The sequence below is a fragment of the Arachis hypogaea genome, chromosome 14 (assembly GCF_003086295.3).
Source record: "Arachis hypogaea cultivar Tifrunner chromosome 14, arahy.Tifrunner.gnm2.J5K5, whole genome shotgun sequence".
NCBI classification, from domain to species: domain Eukaryota; kingdom Viridiplantae; phylum Streptophyta; class Magnoliopsida; order Fabales; family Fabaceae; genus Arachis; species Arachis hypogaea.
The window spans coordinates 132,280,696-132,298,921 of record NC_092049.1 but is presented as its reverse complement, the minus strand read 5'-3'; the positions used below and the strand labels follow the sequence as shown (position 1 = coordinate 132,298,921).

General features: G+C 38.7%; 2 protein-coding genes across 2 annotated transcripts; both read left to right on the top strand.

Moving 5' to 3' along the window:
• Positions 1-614: 614 nt before the first annotated feature.
• LOC112744211 (RING-H2 finger protein ATL67-like) lies at positions 615-1,828 on the top strand. Its single transcript, XM_025793761.3, has one exon. It carries the CDS (start codon positions 922-924, stop codon positions 1,489-1,491), a length of 570 nt encoding a protein of 189 aa, XP_025649546.1. The 5' UTR covers positions 615-921; the 3' UTR covers positions 1,492-1,828.
• Positions 1,829-16,121: 14,293 nt separating this feature from the next.
• On the top strand, positions 16,122-18,173 carry LOC112744210 (reticulon-like protein B3). The gene is made up of 5 exons (XM_025793760.3): positions 16,122-16,595; positions 17,025-17,205; positions 17,292-17,433; positions 17,556-17,625; positions 17,719-18,173. Exons 1-5 carry the CDS (start codon positions 16,358-16,360, stop codon positions 17,886-17,888), a joined length of 801 nt encoding a protein of 266 aa, XP_025649545.1. The 5' UTR covers positions 16,122-16,357; the 3' UTR covers positions 17,889-18,173.
• Positions 18,174-18,226: the final 53 nt, after the last annotated feature.

Here is an 18,226-nt window from a genome sequence, read left to right as displayed (position 1 = left end):
CGACTCTTGTCTATTTTTTAGAATGACAACATAACTCCTCAACATAAAAACGATTTATTTTGGTCCCTATCTTTTACTTTTGTGACACAATATGGTCCCTAGAGATGTTTTTTCGTCAAATTTGAACGAAAGATACTGACGTGTCAGATTCAGAAATAAATAAAAATCTAATTATCTCTAAATTTAAATTGATTAGAGGTTTATTTTTCTTTATTTTTTAAACAATATCTTTTATAAATTTTTTTATTTATTATATTAATATTTTTTTAATAAATTATTAAATATATAGTATAATAAATATAAATTAATTAATAAATTATTCAAATTTTAAAAATATTATTTATTATGAAATTTAATAAATAATTTTTAAATATATAAATAATAAACATTAAAATATAATTAATACATTAATAATAATCTTATGATATATTATTAATTTTATAATTTAAATAATTTTTACAATAAAATAAAAATTAGTAAATACATAGTAAAATTATTTATCTTAAAAAATCAGATTGTTATTCTGAGAAATGGATAAAATGGGGTTGGTAATTCCCACATTAAAGTATTAAAGCTTAGTTCATGTGTGACCGACTGAGGGCAGAGGCTATTACTCTTTGGCAACGGATTCTGCCGTTAACTACTCTTTCTCTCTTCCTTTATTCTCTCTCTCTACCAACAAATTTAATGCATTCTACCTTCCCTCATTTAAAGCTTTTGATTTCAATCTCATTGAGCCTCTCCCCATAAACCTTACTATTAAATGCACCACTCTCTCCCCCCCCTCCCCCCTCTTAAAATATCCCCACACGCTCTCTCTCTTTCTCTCTCACTCTTCTCTCTCTCTCTCTCTTCACAAATGGATTCACCAAAGAATCACAACAACGCTTTCTCCTCCTTCTTCTCCCTCTCCTCAAACCCATGTCCATGTCTTCAACCTCATCATTCCTCAACCACCTTGGCCTTGGCTACTCCATAGCCATAGCCCTTGCTTTCCTCGTTCTCCTCTCCACCCTCATCTTATCTTCTTACCTCTGCTGTAACCGCAACCGTAACCGCAACCCTCACAATAATAATAACAACTCCACCACCACCCACCGTGACGGCGTCGTTCTCCCGCGAATAATCTTCGTCGCAGAAGGCGATGATGACGAAGACGGAGACGAAGAGCGCGGCGCGGTGGGGTTGGAACAGAACGTGATAAACTCGTATCCGAGGTTTCAGTTCAGCAGGGACAGCAGTAATATCGGACAGAACACCACGTGTTCCATATGTCTGTGTGAGTACAAGGATTCGGAGATGCTGAGGATGATGCCAGAGTGCAGGCACTATTTCCACGTCTGCTGCCTTGACTCCTGGCTTAGGCTTAATGGCTCCTGCCCCGTTTGCCGGAACTCGCCGCTTCCGACGCCGGTTCCCACGCCGCTGTCGACGCCGCTGCAGGAGGTGGTGCCGCTGTCTCAGTATGCTGCTGATAGGAGGAGGAGGTGATGCCTCTTTTTCAAGGGAGAGGGGAGGGGTAATTTGGGTATTTTATTCACTAATTTTAGGAGGAAAAAACATGGGGATCTGATTTTTCTTTTTAATTCTTATTTTGGGACTATTGGGGTGTTGAAAAGGTTATAAAGGAAGGATTTTTAGTTTTTCGGGTTTGATGTAAGTGGGAATTAGGGAATAGAGAAGTAGTAGAATGCTTAGTGCTAGTTGTTGGACTAATGGAAATTTCATAGGAGTTTTTATTTTTTTTCAATTAGAATTTAACGTATCATAGCATAAAGTTAAATAGTTTGATTCTTGCTTTATGAATTAGAGATTTTTTGTGTTACAATTCAAAGGTGCTGGAAAATGATTTTATCTTTAAGAAATTCAGATTTGAAAATAGAATTTCATCTTTGAGCATTTGTTCTGTGAATATGAAACCTAACTTTTTATGTCTGTGTTTATTTTTTAACAAGATCTTTTATGGGATTGAATCCTATTAGTAAAGTTGAATGTTAAGTTCCCTTATCTATTTTGTACCTGTCATTAACCTTGGTGTAGATGTGACCTAAATAAGATGTTAGATTTGAAACCTATGAAGGGTTTTTCTTTCTCTTTGTCCATATTATTGTACTAGTAGATTATGGTGAACATATTTATAGTGTTGGTGCCATGTTTTTAGTGTTGGTGCATACTGTCCGCTATTAGAAGACAATCTGAGTTTGTTTGCTCAATGTATTTTTGGCGGTTTGGACACTCCCTCCTTCCAGTTCAGTGTTGGCTTTCTGAGTCTTGACTTATTTTGGTTGAATTTCAATCCTTTTTTATTTTCTTTTAATTTTTATTTTGCATTTTATTGGTTCAGATCTCCTTTTATGGCAATAATATAAACATACTACCTTTATTACTAATTAGAAAAGAAGAAAAAATATTGAGAAATTCTTAGGGGTATATAACTTTTAATATTTTTACTTTTTAGCAATTATTTGTGACAATTATTTGGTCAATATAAACAGAAATTGTCTTTAATAAATAATTTTTATTAATTTATTTTTATAAATTTAAAAAATATAAATATAAATTGTATTGATTTATGTGTATAAAATTATAATAAATATAAGTATAAATTATATATTTTTTATATGTAAAATATTTGTAAATATAAATATAAATTATTATTAATCAAGTATTAAGTAAAAAATGATAATATTTGTTAGTTACATAAGATTATTTAAAAATATTATATCTGATCGTCATTATTTTTTGGTTGAAATATTTAGTGTATATCCCTGGCCCAACTCCAAAATTATAATACCCTTTAATGAACTTTATTCTTTGTTCTTTGGCTCCACTTCATTTCAGAATAATATATAGCTTACTTTTTTAGCTTCTCTTTCCATGGATTCATTTATTTGTCGTCATATGTAGATAGTTTCGACATGGGATCCACCAATTCTTGATCCTGTTTAATTTTCTCTCCACATTTTTCTTTTTTATATTGTACCTTCCAACTTCCAAGCACGGTTTAAAAAACAGCTACAAAAGTGTCTTTTAATCTTATCAAATAATTAAAAGAATTAATATCAACTTAGATACTTGACAAAAATAATGAACAATATTACTAGTATATGGTTTATACTTCATTCAGAGATCAATTGAAGTGGTCAAGATATTCTTTTCTAGGTACTAGTGGTCAATGATATTTTACGCTTTGCTTCATCTACAATTAATGCTTTCTCCACCTAGAAGTCAAAAGATTGTGTATAATATGTGGTGTGGCGATAATTAACAACATAACATTTCTGCTGTTGTTGGTTTTTAATTTTATTTACCTTTTTCTAAGTTCTTGTCTTCCGGAGTTAGTAGAAGACATGAACTGTTGTACTTGTACATGTGGTCTCTCTCTCTCTGTCTAAAATTTGTTTAGAGATTATTTATTTTATTTTTAACAATAATAAAAATAGCTATTAATATATGAATAATTCTCTGTATATATAAGTATTTTTTTCGTACAAATCTTTACAAGTCATTTATATTCACGCATTTTGAGTCGTTACTGCACGTTTTTTACTGCACATTCTTCTTCTTCTTCTTCTTCTTCTTCTTCTTCTTCTTCTTCTTCTTCTTCTTGCACCTCCTCCTCCTCCTTCTTTTCTTCTTCTTTTCTTTTGTTATCGTCATCATCAATACCACCACTTCTTTCTTCTCCTCTTCCTCCTTTTTTTTATTGGAATTTCTTCTAGTTAATTTTTTCGTTAGTAGTTTATGATTCTGTAGGTGAATAATGTTTCATTGTTGATGGTTTGAATTGAATATAATGTAAAAGTTCTGCATTAAAAAAATATTGAAGGTTGTGGTAGGCTTAGAGAAGGGGGGTTGAATCTATGCCTTCCTTTTCGAGTTGCTATTATGACCCTTTAAAACAAACTTTCAATTCTGATTCTGTTTGTACTCAGCAGCGAAAATTTATGAGACAATTTATTTTTGTCTCATGAATATCAGAAAACAGAACACAGCAGAAAAGAGAAAAGCTAACACCAGTATGTATCCTGGTTCGGTTGCCTTGTGCTATGCAACCTACATCCAGTCTCCTCCACAACAGTGGAAGAATTTTCACTATAGTTAACAGTATTACATACACCAATTTCACATGATTGACCTAATCCTTTCACACTCAAGTTCTAACCTAACTTGACATTGGCTATGCTAATACCAAACTATTCACTCTTAGTGCTAACCCAACTAAGAAAGGGATACCTCACAGGTACAAGATACAAGACACTTAACCAACCTAAAGAAATCAGAAAATAACTCTAGGCTTTTCTCTCAAGTGTATCACTCAGCCTTTTTCCACTCATGGCTTTTACTTGAACTTTCTCACAATGCCTTTTCTCACAAGAAATTATAGAAAGATAAACATAGAAAAGTACATCACAATCTGTAAAACATGAAGGAGATTGACTTCATCAGCAGTCTCTTTGCTATGTGCAAAACCAAATTCGCAAACCTCAGATACAGTTCTTCAGTATTGGCCGAATGCTTCTTTGAAAGAAAGCATTATCCAAGTAGAGGAACTTCTTTGCACAACACTATTCTCAAACTCTGGTTTACTCTCCTTGACTTCTGAATGAGCAGCAAGCCTCTTTTATCTCCTTGCATGTTGCTAGGTTCTTCTTCCAAGGTCAGCACCTTGAGCCTTGAGCTTCACCAACTCACAGACTCACTTTTTCTCCTTAATCCTCAGAGTAGAAACTTTGCTTCCGACTTCTTCATCTTGACCGAAAGTCATAAAGCAGCAACCATAAAAGTCTTCCAATGATCAACTTAATCTGAACCCTTGAAAACCAACTTGGTCCCCAAGACATGTTTGAGACCGTGGATATACAGCAGAGAGGAATAGAAATCCTCTTTTCCATATAGCTCAAAACGGGGATACAGAGAGTTGAAGATGAAGAGAAGAAAGTGTGTTGCATGTAAAAGAAAATGGGTTACCTTTAACCTAAGCTTGATTTGGTTTGAATTTTCTGATTAGACTTCTGTGTTTCAAGCTTGGACTTTCTCTTTCTTACTTCTTTGAAGATCATCTCGGGGAAGAAGCTTTCTCTTTCTCTTTCTCACTTTTCTGAGTGTGTGATTTGACTAAGACAGAGGGGAGAAGAACGTTGCTTTGGCAAAAGCAAGTAAGAGGGAATGAAGACTTCAATCTTGTATGAGAAGTTTGGTGGGATCAACTTGGATTTATGGATATGGGCTTGGATCGGGTTTGATTTGCTTGGCCCGTTGGTTCCTTTGGCTTTTTTCTTTTGAACTTTGCTTGTTTATTGACCCACTAGCCTTGCTATATTATTTTCATACCAATTTGGGCTGCTTGATTTAATTTTGGCCTGCAACAATTTTATAAATAATTAGTAACATATAATTATTAACACTTAACACTAATTATTTATTTTGCCCAAAAATAATGTTTGTCATCAATAATTTAATTTAGTTAATTTCTTAACTCAACAAATATTTTTTTGTATTTGCAGTAAATTTAGGTGTAATACGAAGATATTTGGGTATAACATGAAGATATTTGGGTGTATTTTTATTCTAATAAATTCTGCATAATTCAAAACTTTTTCTCTTCCTCTTTTTCATCTTCTACTGCTTCTTTTTTTCATCAACATCACTATCTTCTTCTTTTTTCTTATTCATCTTTTCCTTTTTGTTTTATCTTCTTAAGTTTCTTCTTGTTTTGCTCTCTTAACAAGAATAAAAACAAAAAAATCAAACAAAGAAGAAGAAAGAACATATAATGCTGCAAAATTATTTGGAAGAGGATGAACTTACATTCATTTAACTAAAAGAAAGAAAGAAATAAGAAAAAAAGAAGAAAAAATGCAGCATTAGAGGAAACATTTTTCTGTATTTACAGCAAATTTGGATGTAACGCGAAGATATTTGGGTGTAACACGAAGATATTTGGGTGTATTTTTAAGAATTTTGGGTGTATTTTTATTCTAATAACTTCTGCATAATTCAAAACTCTTTCTCTTCCTCTTCCTCCTCCTCATCTTCTACTGCTTCTTCTTCCTCATCTTCTTATTTTGTTTCTTATAATTCTTCTTGGGAGAAAAAATCAAACAAAGAAGAAAAAAATATATAATGTTGCAAAATCAATAGAAAGAGAAAAAGGAAAAAAATGCAGCAACAACAGTAAAAAAACAACAACGATGAAGATAAAACACGCGAAGAAAAAGGAGGAGAAACGCAAAGAAGAATGAGAAGAAGAATGAGGAAGAGGAGGAGAAATACGAAACACACTATGAAAATCGTTGAGTAGCGTGCGTATAGTTTGACCCAACTTGTATGACTTATAAACCCAAACGACTTGTATACGTAGCACTACTCTTAATATATTTATTGATAATTATATATTAATTATTTTATATTTTATCATTAAAATTTTTTTTGTAGTAATTATATAATTTCTGGTAAAAAAAAATTTAATAGTCACTAAAAGTTATTTTTGTCATAGTAATTCAGCTTTCAATTTTTTTTTTCTTTTAATTACTAGTTTAATATACCTTTTCATCTTTATGTTAGTTAAATTGCTGAGGTTAATCTTAGCAAATAGTGAAATTTGAATTATGAAAGAATAATAGTGTTCTTTATGATTCAAATTAAATCTATCCTATTGAGTGAGGATGACTATGCGAGCAAAGACAATAATATGATCATGATGCAATTTCCTAAATATGGTTGCAACAAATAAAAATAGAACACAAAGGAAAAAGCAATAACATAAATAGTTTTCAAGCACTGCGCTTAAGAACTTACTAATTATTATCATCCTGTTCTAAGCTATGTCTCAACTCTCAATGGAATGACACAGAAGGAAACCTTCTAGAATTAGATATAAACGATAAAAGATTAATGTATTTAAATATAAGAGCGCAGACGTCATAGATAACCCTAAAATCTAGTTAGGCCAACTCGACACGCCAAATTATTTACTTGTGCATTGTACCCACAACTCTCTAATATAAAGTCTAATCTAAAAATTTGGGCAAAAAATCATATTGAGCCAAAGCAAGAATCTTGTAACCAAAATGTGCCAAATTCAATTTCGTTTCAGCAATGAGCCAACGTGTATTTTAATATAATTCGAATCAAGCTGGTTCGAATTGCACTCCTTCATAATTCGAACCAACATGGTTCGATTTAGTGTTGTACGTATTTGAATAATTCGAACCAATAAGGTTCGAACTCCTCCCATACATAATTCGAACCACCATAGTTCGAACTTCTCTCATGCATAATTCGAACCAGGTTGGTTCGAATTATGCTTTGACATCGATTCCATGTAATTCGAACCAGGCCGGTTCGAATTACTCCTAGTGCACTCCTTCATAATTCGAACCATTATCCCTTCACCCCTACCCCACAAAATCTCAGAGAAAACGACCCAGATTCTCTCCGAGGAAGACCTGAACGGACTACTCTGCTGATGGGGGACGATCCGGCACAGTTATATCGGTTGGACGGAGTCGCTCATATAGCCGGGGTCATCAACGACGAGGTTAGTACGGAAATATTTTTGATTCAAGCGTTAGTTGTGCTTTAGTGGTTTTGTATCTTGGTTAGACGGTACTTTATGTTAGTGGTTTATGTAGGTGGTTTAGGTGAGGGGATTATGTAGGTGGTTTATGATAGTGGTTTAAGCTAGCGGTATAAGTTAGTGGTTTATGTTAGTGGTTTAGGGTAGTGGTTTTTGTTAGTGGTTTAAGTCAGTGGTTTTTGGTAGTGGTTTATGTTGGTGGTTCATGTTAGCGGTTTTTGTTAGCGGTTTTTGCAAGCGGTTTTTATATGTGGTTTAGGGTAGTTGTTTAATGCTAGGTGGTTTAAGTAAGCCGGTTTATTGAATTTGTTTCTTGTTAATGGCTCTCGTTAATTGTGGTATATGCTAGCGGTTTAGTTGTGTGGTTTAGGGTTTGTTTTCCAGTTAGTTATCTTTCATGTGATGTTATGCTGTTTAATTTAGCGAAATGGTTAATGTAAACCGGTTTATGGAAACCGTTTTATGTAAACCCGTTTATGTAAATCGGTTTACTGTAAACCGGTTTATGTGAACCGGTTTACTGTAAACCGGTTTATGTGAACCGGTTTACTGTAAAACCTGTGTAGTTATATATCTCAGTATGCGTTTCTTTTCATGCGCAGCCCGAGCAATGCATTAGGAGCATGAGGCGGCAGCAGGGCATGCGTCTTGATGACAGATACGTTCCATACTTGCAGATGGCAGGGCTATACCATCTTGCAAGGCTGAACGACCGGTGGTTCCGGCTAGACGAGGCGCTCGTCAGTGCATTCGTGGAGAGATGGCGTCCCGAGACGCACACATTTCATATGCCGTTCGGAGAGTGCACGATCACACTCCAGGACGTGGCATACCAGCTGGGTTTGCCAGTCGATGGCCGTTACGTGAGCGGGTGCCTGTCAGAGTTCCATATATACATCGATGGCGGCCGTCCACCCTGGGTCTGGTTCCAGGAGTTGCTAGGAGTTATACCTCCTCCCAGTCAGGTTCAGAAGTACGCAGTGAACTGCACCTGGTTTCAGGAGACCTTTGGTGAGTGCCCTGAGGATGCAGATGATGACACTGTTCGCCAATATGTCCGTGCGTACATCATGATGTTGCTGGGCACGCAGCTGTTTGCGGACAAGTCTGGCAACCGGATTCACATTAGATGGCTTCCATATGTAGCGAGGCTGGAGGAGCTGGGTACGTACAGCTGGGGTTCGGCAGCACTGGCCTGGTTGTACCGGTGCATGTGCAGGGTGGCAAACAGACATGTTGTGAAGTTAGCGGGCCCGCTCCAGCTACTGCAGTCTTGGATCTTTTGGCGGTTTCCTCAGTTTAGGCCTACAGGATATGAGGCCTTCAGCTGGCCGTTGGTGTCGAGGTACTATACTGGGCCTATTCTTTTTCAATATGACTTACAGAATTGCGTGTATGTTAATACTCTATTGCATAATGTAAACACATATATTAGTATATGTAACTCATGTGTATGGTGCAGATGGGCAGGTTACAACCCTTCCGGTAGCGAGAAGGGTCCGAGAGTGCGGGCGTGGAGGCTTAGGATAGACCGGTTACAGTCCAGGGAGGTTAGTATGCTAATTAATAACTGATGCTCTTTTAGTTAAATATTTTACACTTGGGTCGTACAGTTGCCCTGATAAGGGTGGGTTTGTTCTGCAGTTTATATGGATGCCGTACAGTAGCCCCGACGTACTTCAGGTGTTGCACCCGGAGGTTTTGGAGCCTCGGCACATGGCGGTGTGGCGCTCTGTGACCGCGCTGATCTACTTTGCTGTCATAGAGTGGCATCAGATAGATCGTGTTCTTCCTCAGTTTGGAGGGGTACAGGCCCCTCCGCGTCCCGCCTTGAACATCGACTTTTTGATGTCCAAGGACGGGAGAGGCGGCGATCGATGGTTCCCCTCTTCCATGCCGAAGTGGCATGCATACTGGGACGCTCGTCAGGACAGTGTATTGAGGTTCGATGTTGTTGCCGACCCTGGACCGTCTCATCAGTTCCTTCAGTGGTGGAGTCAGCATGGGAAGAGGTTCCTGGCACCGGACACTCAGCTGGGGGATCCGAGATCAGTTCCTATACCAGTTGAGGCCTCACAGCGGGGTCCGGGGCGTGTGCCTGACATGGATCCTCCGGATGACGTGCCTGACAGGCGCAGGGTTGAGAGGAGGATGGGTGTAGGGACACGGAGGAGCCAGCGTCAGTGGAGGTGGCCGGATCATACGGCGAGGAGTGGTTCTGACCATGGGGACGACGATGACGACCAGCCTGGCCACGTTGGAGGATGCACACACGATGGAGGTACTAGTACACACGATGGCGGTCATGGAGGTAAGTGGTATGGCACAGGGCTCGGTGACGGGGCTGACACTGGTGACGCTGGACCTGGACCTGGATCGGGCCCGCTTGGAGATTACTTCGTTAGTGTGCCAGCGGATGATCAGGCTGAGCAGGGTGGTACACCTTGGCGCATATCAGGATCACAGTGGGCAGACTTTGTTGGGTCAGACTCGTTTGTTGGAGACTTCGGGAGTCCACGCTTCCTAGATGAGATCACCGCCATCATGCAGGGTGAGGTGACCCCCCGCAGAGCTGGCCAGACCTCAGGGATCCAGGCCCCCTTAGATGTTGATCTGAACGAGCCTCCATCCTCATCCGCTGGTCAGCAGTTTCGTCTTGGAGGTACCCCTACATCCGCCTTCACCGCTGCATCAGAGTCTATCGCAGCATCGTCTGCAGCACCGTTGCGTGTTGCACCACCAGTACAGCCTGCTCCGCAGGAGGATGAGGATGAGATAGAGGATGAGGAGCCGCTTGTCCGTCGAGGTCAGAGGGCACGGATAGCACGTCGCTGTGGTACTGGTTCGCACCTGTTTAGATGAGTCACATTTCATGTATTTGGTTTCCTCTATTCCAGTCATGTATGATAGTTAGGTGTAGTTTTCTTGTTATGTAGTGCTCTGTTTATGTCTGTTTATGTATTAAATGAAACATGATAAGGTATAATGATTTCGTTTAGTTATTAAAATGAGGATCAACGAGTCCTGTAGCATAACGTGTAATGGAAGACAACATATTCATTACTACTCACAAATACCAAAGTTCAATGCATTAATCTCAACAAGTTAGATACGCAGTCAAGCAATGCATCTAACAAGACAATTTAAATGTAAATAACACTAACAATAACATCATGGAAACTAATTTCGCCCTGTCTGAGACGATCCTACTACCTGTGGGCATCTACGTCTAGTGTGTCCGGGTTGGCGACAAAGGCCACACCGTTTTGGCCTGTTTGGATCTGCCTCATCCATATTCGTCCGTATCCTTGTGGATCTAGGCCTCCCCTCTCTCGCACGCCTTCTGTTTGGGTCCGGAATCACCGTGGGCCCATCGTAGGGTGGCCAGTAGCCCTCCGGGATTGGAGGTGTGAATCCCATCCAATAGACATTGAACACCGAGCTAATCTGATAGACGCTGTGAACATAGGAGCTCCAACTCACACGTGCGTAGGCACAACATGCAAGTGCGTGCTGACACGGGAAATGAAGCGCCTGAAAGTACCCACAGTCACATGTCCGGGAGGCAAGCGATACTCGGTAAGTACCCAATGAGAAAGTACCAGTCGGAGTGGTCTCCGCTACGGTGAACTCGGAGTTATCACGGTCATACAACGTCACAGTGAAGCACCTGGCCGTCTTCAAGTTGGCCTCGATACACTTCACCAAATGCTGACTGAACTGCTGTCCGGTGCCCATCTGGGCCTCAGCCTCTCGCCCCTTGCGAACAAAGAGTTCGGCCAGCCTGCCATATGTTGCCTTAACCAGGGATGCTACAGGAAGATTTCTTACACCCTTGAGGATTGAGTTCACACACTCGGAGATATTCGTCGTCATGTGACCGAATCTCCTCCCCTCATCGCGATGCTGCGTCCACAAGGAGTAATCAATACGGTTCGCCCACTCACACATCGCCGGGTCTTCAGACCGCAGTATATCAAACCAGTAATCAAACTCAACCTCAGTCTTCGCGTACGCTGCATTCACGAGAAGCCTCCTAGCGTCTTTGCCCTTGAAGGTAAGGGCGAAATTAGCCGCTACGTGTCGTATGCAGAATGCACGGTACGCAGATGGTGGTAACCAACCTCCGTCCGGGGCCTCAAGCGCAGACTTGATGCCGTTGTGCCTATCCGATATAACCAGCAGACCGGGCTGCGGGGTCACGTGCTGCCGAAGGTGCGAGAGAAAGAATGTCCACGACTCCGCATTCTCACCCTCTACTAGTGCGAATGCGACAGGTAGAATGTTGGAGTTCCCGTCCTGTGCAATCGCAATGAGCAACGTTCCCCCATACTTACCATATAGATGTGTGCCGTCAATGCTGACTAGCGGCTTGCAATGCCGGAATGCCTCGATGCACGGAGGGAAAGTCCAGAAAAGTCTGTGGAAATAAGCTTGAGAGTCGTCCACCTGTCCTCCAACTATAACCGAGCTCGTCCTGAGGACCGCAACAGTACCAGGCATCGTCAGCTGGACACCCAACACCCACCTAGGTATCTCGCTGTATGACTCATCCCAGTCACCGTAGATGAGGCCAACGGCCTTCTGCTTCGCCATCCAAACCCTCCTGTAAGTCGGCCTAAAACCAAAATGCGCTGCCGTGGCGTTCAGGAGCACCTTGATGCTAACCGATGCGTCAGCCCTAACCATTGGCATAATGAACGCCGAAATCACAGAATGATCCAAACTTCTGTGATCACTTGATATGGATGTGGCTAGGCAAGTGTGAGGGCCATTGTACCGTTTGACCTCCCAAATGCCCTTGCGCTTCCGGAGACTGAGCCGAATCAACCATGTGCACCCATTCCCGAACTCGGAACACTTGCCCACATACCGGCGGTGATCGGACTCCACCACCTTGTACTGTACCCCTCGCCGGATGCTGTAAGTCTTCACACTTAACAGGGCCTCATCTTTATCCTGGAATTGCTGACCAACTTGGAACTCTGTGAGACCAGCATTCCCTTCCGCATCTCTAGCTCCGAATCCAACAGGGTGCCCTAGCGCACCCTCATGCGTCATGGCGTCCAGGTCCAGCGAAGAAAAATATGGTGGATACTGCTGTGTGCCAGAGCTAGAACCACCGCCAGCCAATGCAGGCCCAGCCGCTACAACCTCGTCCCCGCTATCATCCTCAATCGTTTCGGGCTCAACGTCGTCCTCATCAGGATCACCCAATTCTCCGTCTCCGACGCCAACCGGTGGAACGCCGTGTAAAGCGTTTGGCAGAACATCAAAGGATCCTACCTCGTCGCGGACGCCGTCATTCAAATCAACAGCAAATGACGGAGAGGCGACAAGTTGGGCCGCTGGCTCGTAAACTGGGACGGAGGAAGAAGCCACAGCAGCCATCGAACTGGAGCCAGCTGCAGTGGCTACATTGGCGGTATTCCGGTTCGAACCACCTGAGCTGGATACCACATCAACCAGCTTTGCCAGCAACTCTGGTGTGCGGACCTCCGGAAACTGCCTCCGACAAAGAAACATGACTTGGAGGTCCTCATCACTACCAATCGTGAGACAATCATACTTCACCGTATCGTGCAGGATCGTGACTGGAATGCGATAGAAAAACTTCTTAATCCGCTTCGCACCTTCCAGGCCAAGTTTCATCAGCACAGCTCTAACCAGGTCATCATAGCTTGTCGTTCGATTCACCACAATATAGAGAGGATTCTTATCTGTGAACTTCACTCCGGACCGAGTTTTCCTCTTGATGGATCCTCTGTGGTGTACTAAAACAGCAAAACTCTCCTCTTCACTAGCCATCTTAAGTCCTCTAATGAGAGCAAATCACGTTTACAGCGTTTATATAGAGCTCTGACTCCTACTAATTCGAACTAACCTGGTTCGAACCATGATACATGTAATTCGAACCAGGCTGGTTCGAATTATAACAATCAACCTCTCTTTGGTTCGAACTAACCTGGTTCGAACCATGATACATGTAATTCGAACCAGCCTGGTTCGAATTACTTCAGTCGACCACTCTCCCCATAATTCGAACCAACGTGGTTCGATTTATTACACTAGACTAATCTCCACATAATTCGAACTCAACCGGTTCGAATTACATGCTCTCCTGGTTCGAACCTGACCGGTTCGAATTATTCACATTTTTTTAGTAGTAGTTCGAACCAATATGGTTCGAATTACTTGCTAATAGAGTTCGAACCTTGTTGGTTCGATTTATATAAAAATGCCTCTTGGCTTATTGCTGAAACAAATTTCTGTTTGGCGTATTTTGGTTAAACTTTTCTGCATGTGGCTTAATATGGTTTTTTGCCCTAAAAATTTGGTAATAACTCAACACCAATTATTTACCAGCGTATTGTTTGAAAGTTGTTATATGATGGTGGATGTCTTTTTTAACCTAGATTAATTATTACATTTTTTTTATATATTGTGTATTATTTTAATAATATATAATTTTAAGGATTTATTGTTATCAATGAATTATTGAATATATAAAACTGAATTTAAATTTTTACACTTTTTAAGCAAATTAGTAAATTATTCACTAGACGAAAATTTTTAACTTTTTTGTGATTTACATTAGGGTTAAATACGATTTTGATCTTAAGGTGTAGACCGAAAATTTTTTTGTCTCCAACCTATTTTTGCATATAAAATCGTCACTAAAATTTAACTTAGTTTTAAAATTGTCTTTTTTACTTAAATTTTAAATTTTATTACCAAATCACTCCTAACTAAAAAAATTATAAAAAAAAGGAAAAAGAGAACGGACGAGAGGGAGAAAGAGAATCACGGGAGGGGGGAAGAGAAGAAGAAAAAGAGGAAAGGGAATGACGACAACAACAACGCCAATAGATCTGTGGAGAGGACGTTTGTCGCGTCGCCGTTCTGCTCCTCCTCGCAAGCTTGCCGCTCGCCGCATTTACCCTCATCAAATCCACATTCACTAAATCCATTGCCACGCCAAAGCCCTCACCTTCCCTCCTCAACACTTCTACTTCTTCTTCCGCCGCACTTTCAAAGCAAAGTCTCGTATTTTCTCTAATTCAATTAATAAAGGAACCACTTTTTAGAATACTTGTTTTTCATTTTGATTCAGTGTTCAATCTTTTTTATTTTTGTATATTTTTAAATTATTTTACAGGTTAGTTTTTCAGCTGAAGTGTGTGTAGTCCCTACTTTCACTGCACTCGGTGGTGTCTTTGGCGCGCTTGATGTCTTGCCTCAGCGTTGATTCGAGGAGCTCAAGATCGTTGTCTCAGGGTATCCTCTGCAATGCCAACCCCGGAGTTTGATAAAAATACTCCAAATTTATTTTTCTATTTCATATCTGTAAGCAACTTTTTTGTTTTCTTGCAAGGTTTAGTGGGTGGGACAAGTATCTCCAATCTCAGACACAACTTGTTGCATCATTTCATTCTTCTATTTCTAATTCTATTGTTGTTGTTGATTCTTCTGCTTCTGTTGCCTATTATTGTTGTTCTTTCAAGTTAAGAAAGATGGTGATTGTTTCTCTCCTTTTTTTTTTCTTCTTTTTTGCTATTACTGCTAGTTGAAATGAATTGTGTTTTGATTTTTTTATATTTACTAGTTAAAATTCTATTGTCGCTGTTGAAATTCTAGTTGACGAAGAAAAAAAAGAAGAAGGGATACTGCTGTGATGAGAAGAAAAAGAAGAATAGAATCTGAGTATTTTGGTAAAGAAGTAGAATGATATTTTAGTTCGAATAACGATTTTAAAATGAAGTTAAATCTTAAAAATAATTTTGTATGCAAAAAAAAATTGAAAACGAAAAAAAATTTCAACCTATACTTGAACCAAAATTATACTTCACCCTTTACATTACATAAAATATTTTTTGTTATTTTTTTTATTCTTTTACTATTTTGTTTCTCATTTTTTTAACGATCATACATTCGTAATCACTTTATAAGAGAATCAATAATTTATTTCTCCTATATATATATATATATATATATATATATATATATATATATATTATTGTATTATTTTCTTTTTAACTATTTTACAATTTAAAAAATGCACTTTATAAAAATTGAAACAATATAGCTCTGATTTTTTTTTAAAAAAAATAATGTTCTACATATTTGTGAAGTTTAAACATTTTATCACAGGTTTAATTTAAAATATATTCCTAAAAGAAAAATTAAGGTTGAAGAAGATTAACCTTGAAAAAATTTGAGCGAGCATTAGCTCTATTTTTAACACTAAACATTTTTTGTATCAACTTCAACTATTTCTACATTTGTGTGTTATAAACTTTTGATTATAACAGGCTAAATCATAAAAAATGCATTGGAATTATTTTGTTATTATAAAAAATATTTTTAAATTTTATTATTAAAAAAATAATTTTAAATAATTTAAAAATATATAAAAAATACACTCTTATAAATTAAGATCTTTTATATTAACAAAAAATAAAAATATTTTTTTATATTTTTAATAATTTAAAAATACTTTTGCCAACATTAAAATAATTCGGAACAGTGTTTTTGGTTTACCCAATATTATTATTTATTAACTTATTAAGTGATGCAACCCATTCAAAGTAGTGAAGAGTGGCTATTTGTGCGTATTTTCATTTTAATCTTTATTTTGTAAATGAAAATATTTTCACATCTCGAAGTCACACTTGGCGCACAATCAATCACTTACATTTGCAGTTTGCACAATCCGAGTGCCGAATTCCGAAATCGAAGCATTAGGGTTAGGGTTCAAAAATTTCAGCGAGCTCAATGGCGGAGGAATCCAACAACACACTCAACAATCCTGCTGTTGCCACCGCCGGCGGCGGCGGAGGAGGAGATTCGCTGACGGAAGAGATATCCGAGAAGCTTCACTCTCACCATTCCTCTTCTTCTTCTTCGGATTCCGATTCCGAAAAACGTGCTTCTTCACCCGTCAAGGACGCCCGTGTTTTCCGCCTTTTCGGAAGAGAGAAGCCTCTTCATTCCGTTTTCGGCGCTGGAAAACGTAACTCTTTCTCTCTCTTGAATGCTACTAATTTTTGTTAAAAAAATATATATTTTTATTGCTCTTGTTTCTTTTTGTGGCCCCTGAAAATAGTGGGATGTTGTCAATTTTTTTTTTTAATTATAATTATGTTACTTTCATGACACTATTTTCTTTTTCCAGCTGTGACCTGTGAGCTTTTACTGTCTCTTTTTTTTATTTGATCATGTCGTGTTAATATCTGCATATTTTGAATTTGAGAATTTATGTTTAATTTATATATACGGATGCTAGAGAGTAAGAATTTGAGCGAGTTGTTAAAGAGAAGATAATCAAAATGGAGAACTTGTATACAGTTATGGGTTCTAGAGGGACCAAGAAAAGAAGCTGCCTTCGTATTTTTATGCTGCTATGTTCTTATGACTCTTTATTGTTAATTATTGGTTGCAGCTGCTGATGTGTTGTTGTGGAGGAACAAGAAGATATCTGCCGGTTTACTCGGCGGAGCCACTGCCGTTTGGGTCCTTTTCGAGTTGCTCGAGTTCCACCTCCTTACTCTAGTGTGTCACATATCAATACTATTGCTAGCAATTCTGTTCTTGTGGTCCAATGTCCATACTTTTATCCACAAGTAAGTTCATGTTCTTAAAGTCTATGTTGTTTTTAACTTAGCAATTTGGATTTGATGATGGAATATCAAATGATGATATATTGTAGAGCTCTGCCTCGCATCCCTCAAGTTCATCTTCCTGAGGAGCCGTTTCTGCAAGTTGTGTCTGCATTGCGAATCGAAATCAACCGGGGACTCACCAGTCTGCGAGATATTGCTTCTGGAAGAGATTTGAAGAAATTTCTCGTTGTATGTTGCTTTCTAGCATCTTATGTTGCTTTCTAGCATCTAATACATGCTGCTTTGCTTTAATAATTAAATGGATGCCTAAATTTAGTACGTTGAGGATTCGATTGTGGATACTATGTTAGGTTATTGCTGGCTTATGGATTCTATCAATCGTGGGGAGCTGGGGAAATTTCCTCACATTATTCTACATAAGTAAGAGCAATTAGTACTTCAGTTAATTACATCAATTTCTTCTTTCTAGTAAGAAATCTCATTTTAATTTGCTTATTTTCTCTTGTTGAACAGCCTTTGTTTTGTTGCACACGGTTCCGGTCTTGTATGAGAAATACGAGGATAAGATAGACCCATTTGCTGAGAAGGCAACCATTAAGATTAAAAAGCAGTATTCTCTGTTTGATGCCAAGGTCTTGAGTAAGATCCCTAGGGGTCCTTTTAAGGGTAAGAAATTAGATTAGTAAATCGAAACATCAGAAAGATAAAAAGGGCTCTACTTGTTTATAGGTTGCCAGAGCCTCGTTTCTATGTATCAGATACCACCCTTTATCATGTCCGGGATGGGTTTTAGGTGGTTGTAATAAAGTGTAAAGGGTTTATCTTAACTTCAAGTAGTTCCTAACAGTGCAAGCATAGGGGTCTTGCTGGCTTCTACTATGTGTCTTGACTTGTAAAATTTCAATAATTTCCACTGTAAGGTAAAAGTAATAGTATGCTCCCTTTTTTTTTTCTTGGTTTACCAGAAATATAGTGTGTGATGTTAGCTGTTGTTTATACCTTAGCCCCAAAAATGGTGGAA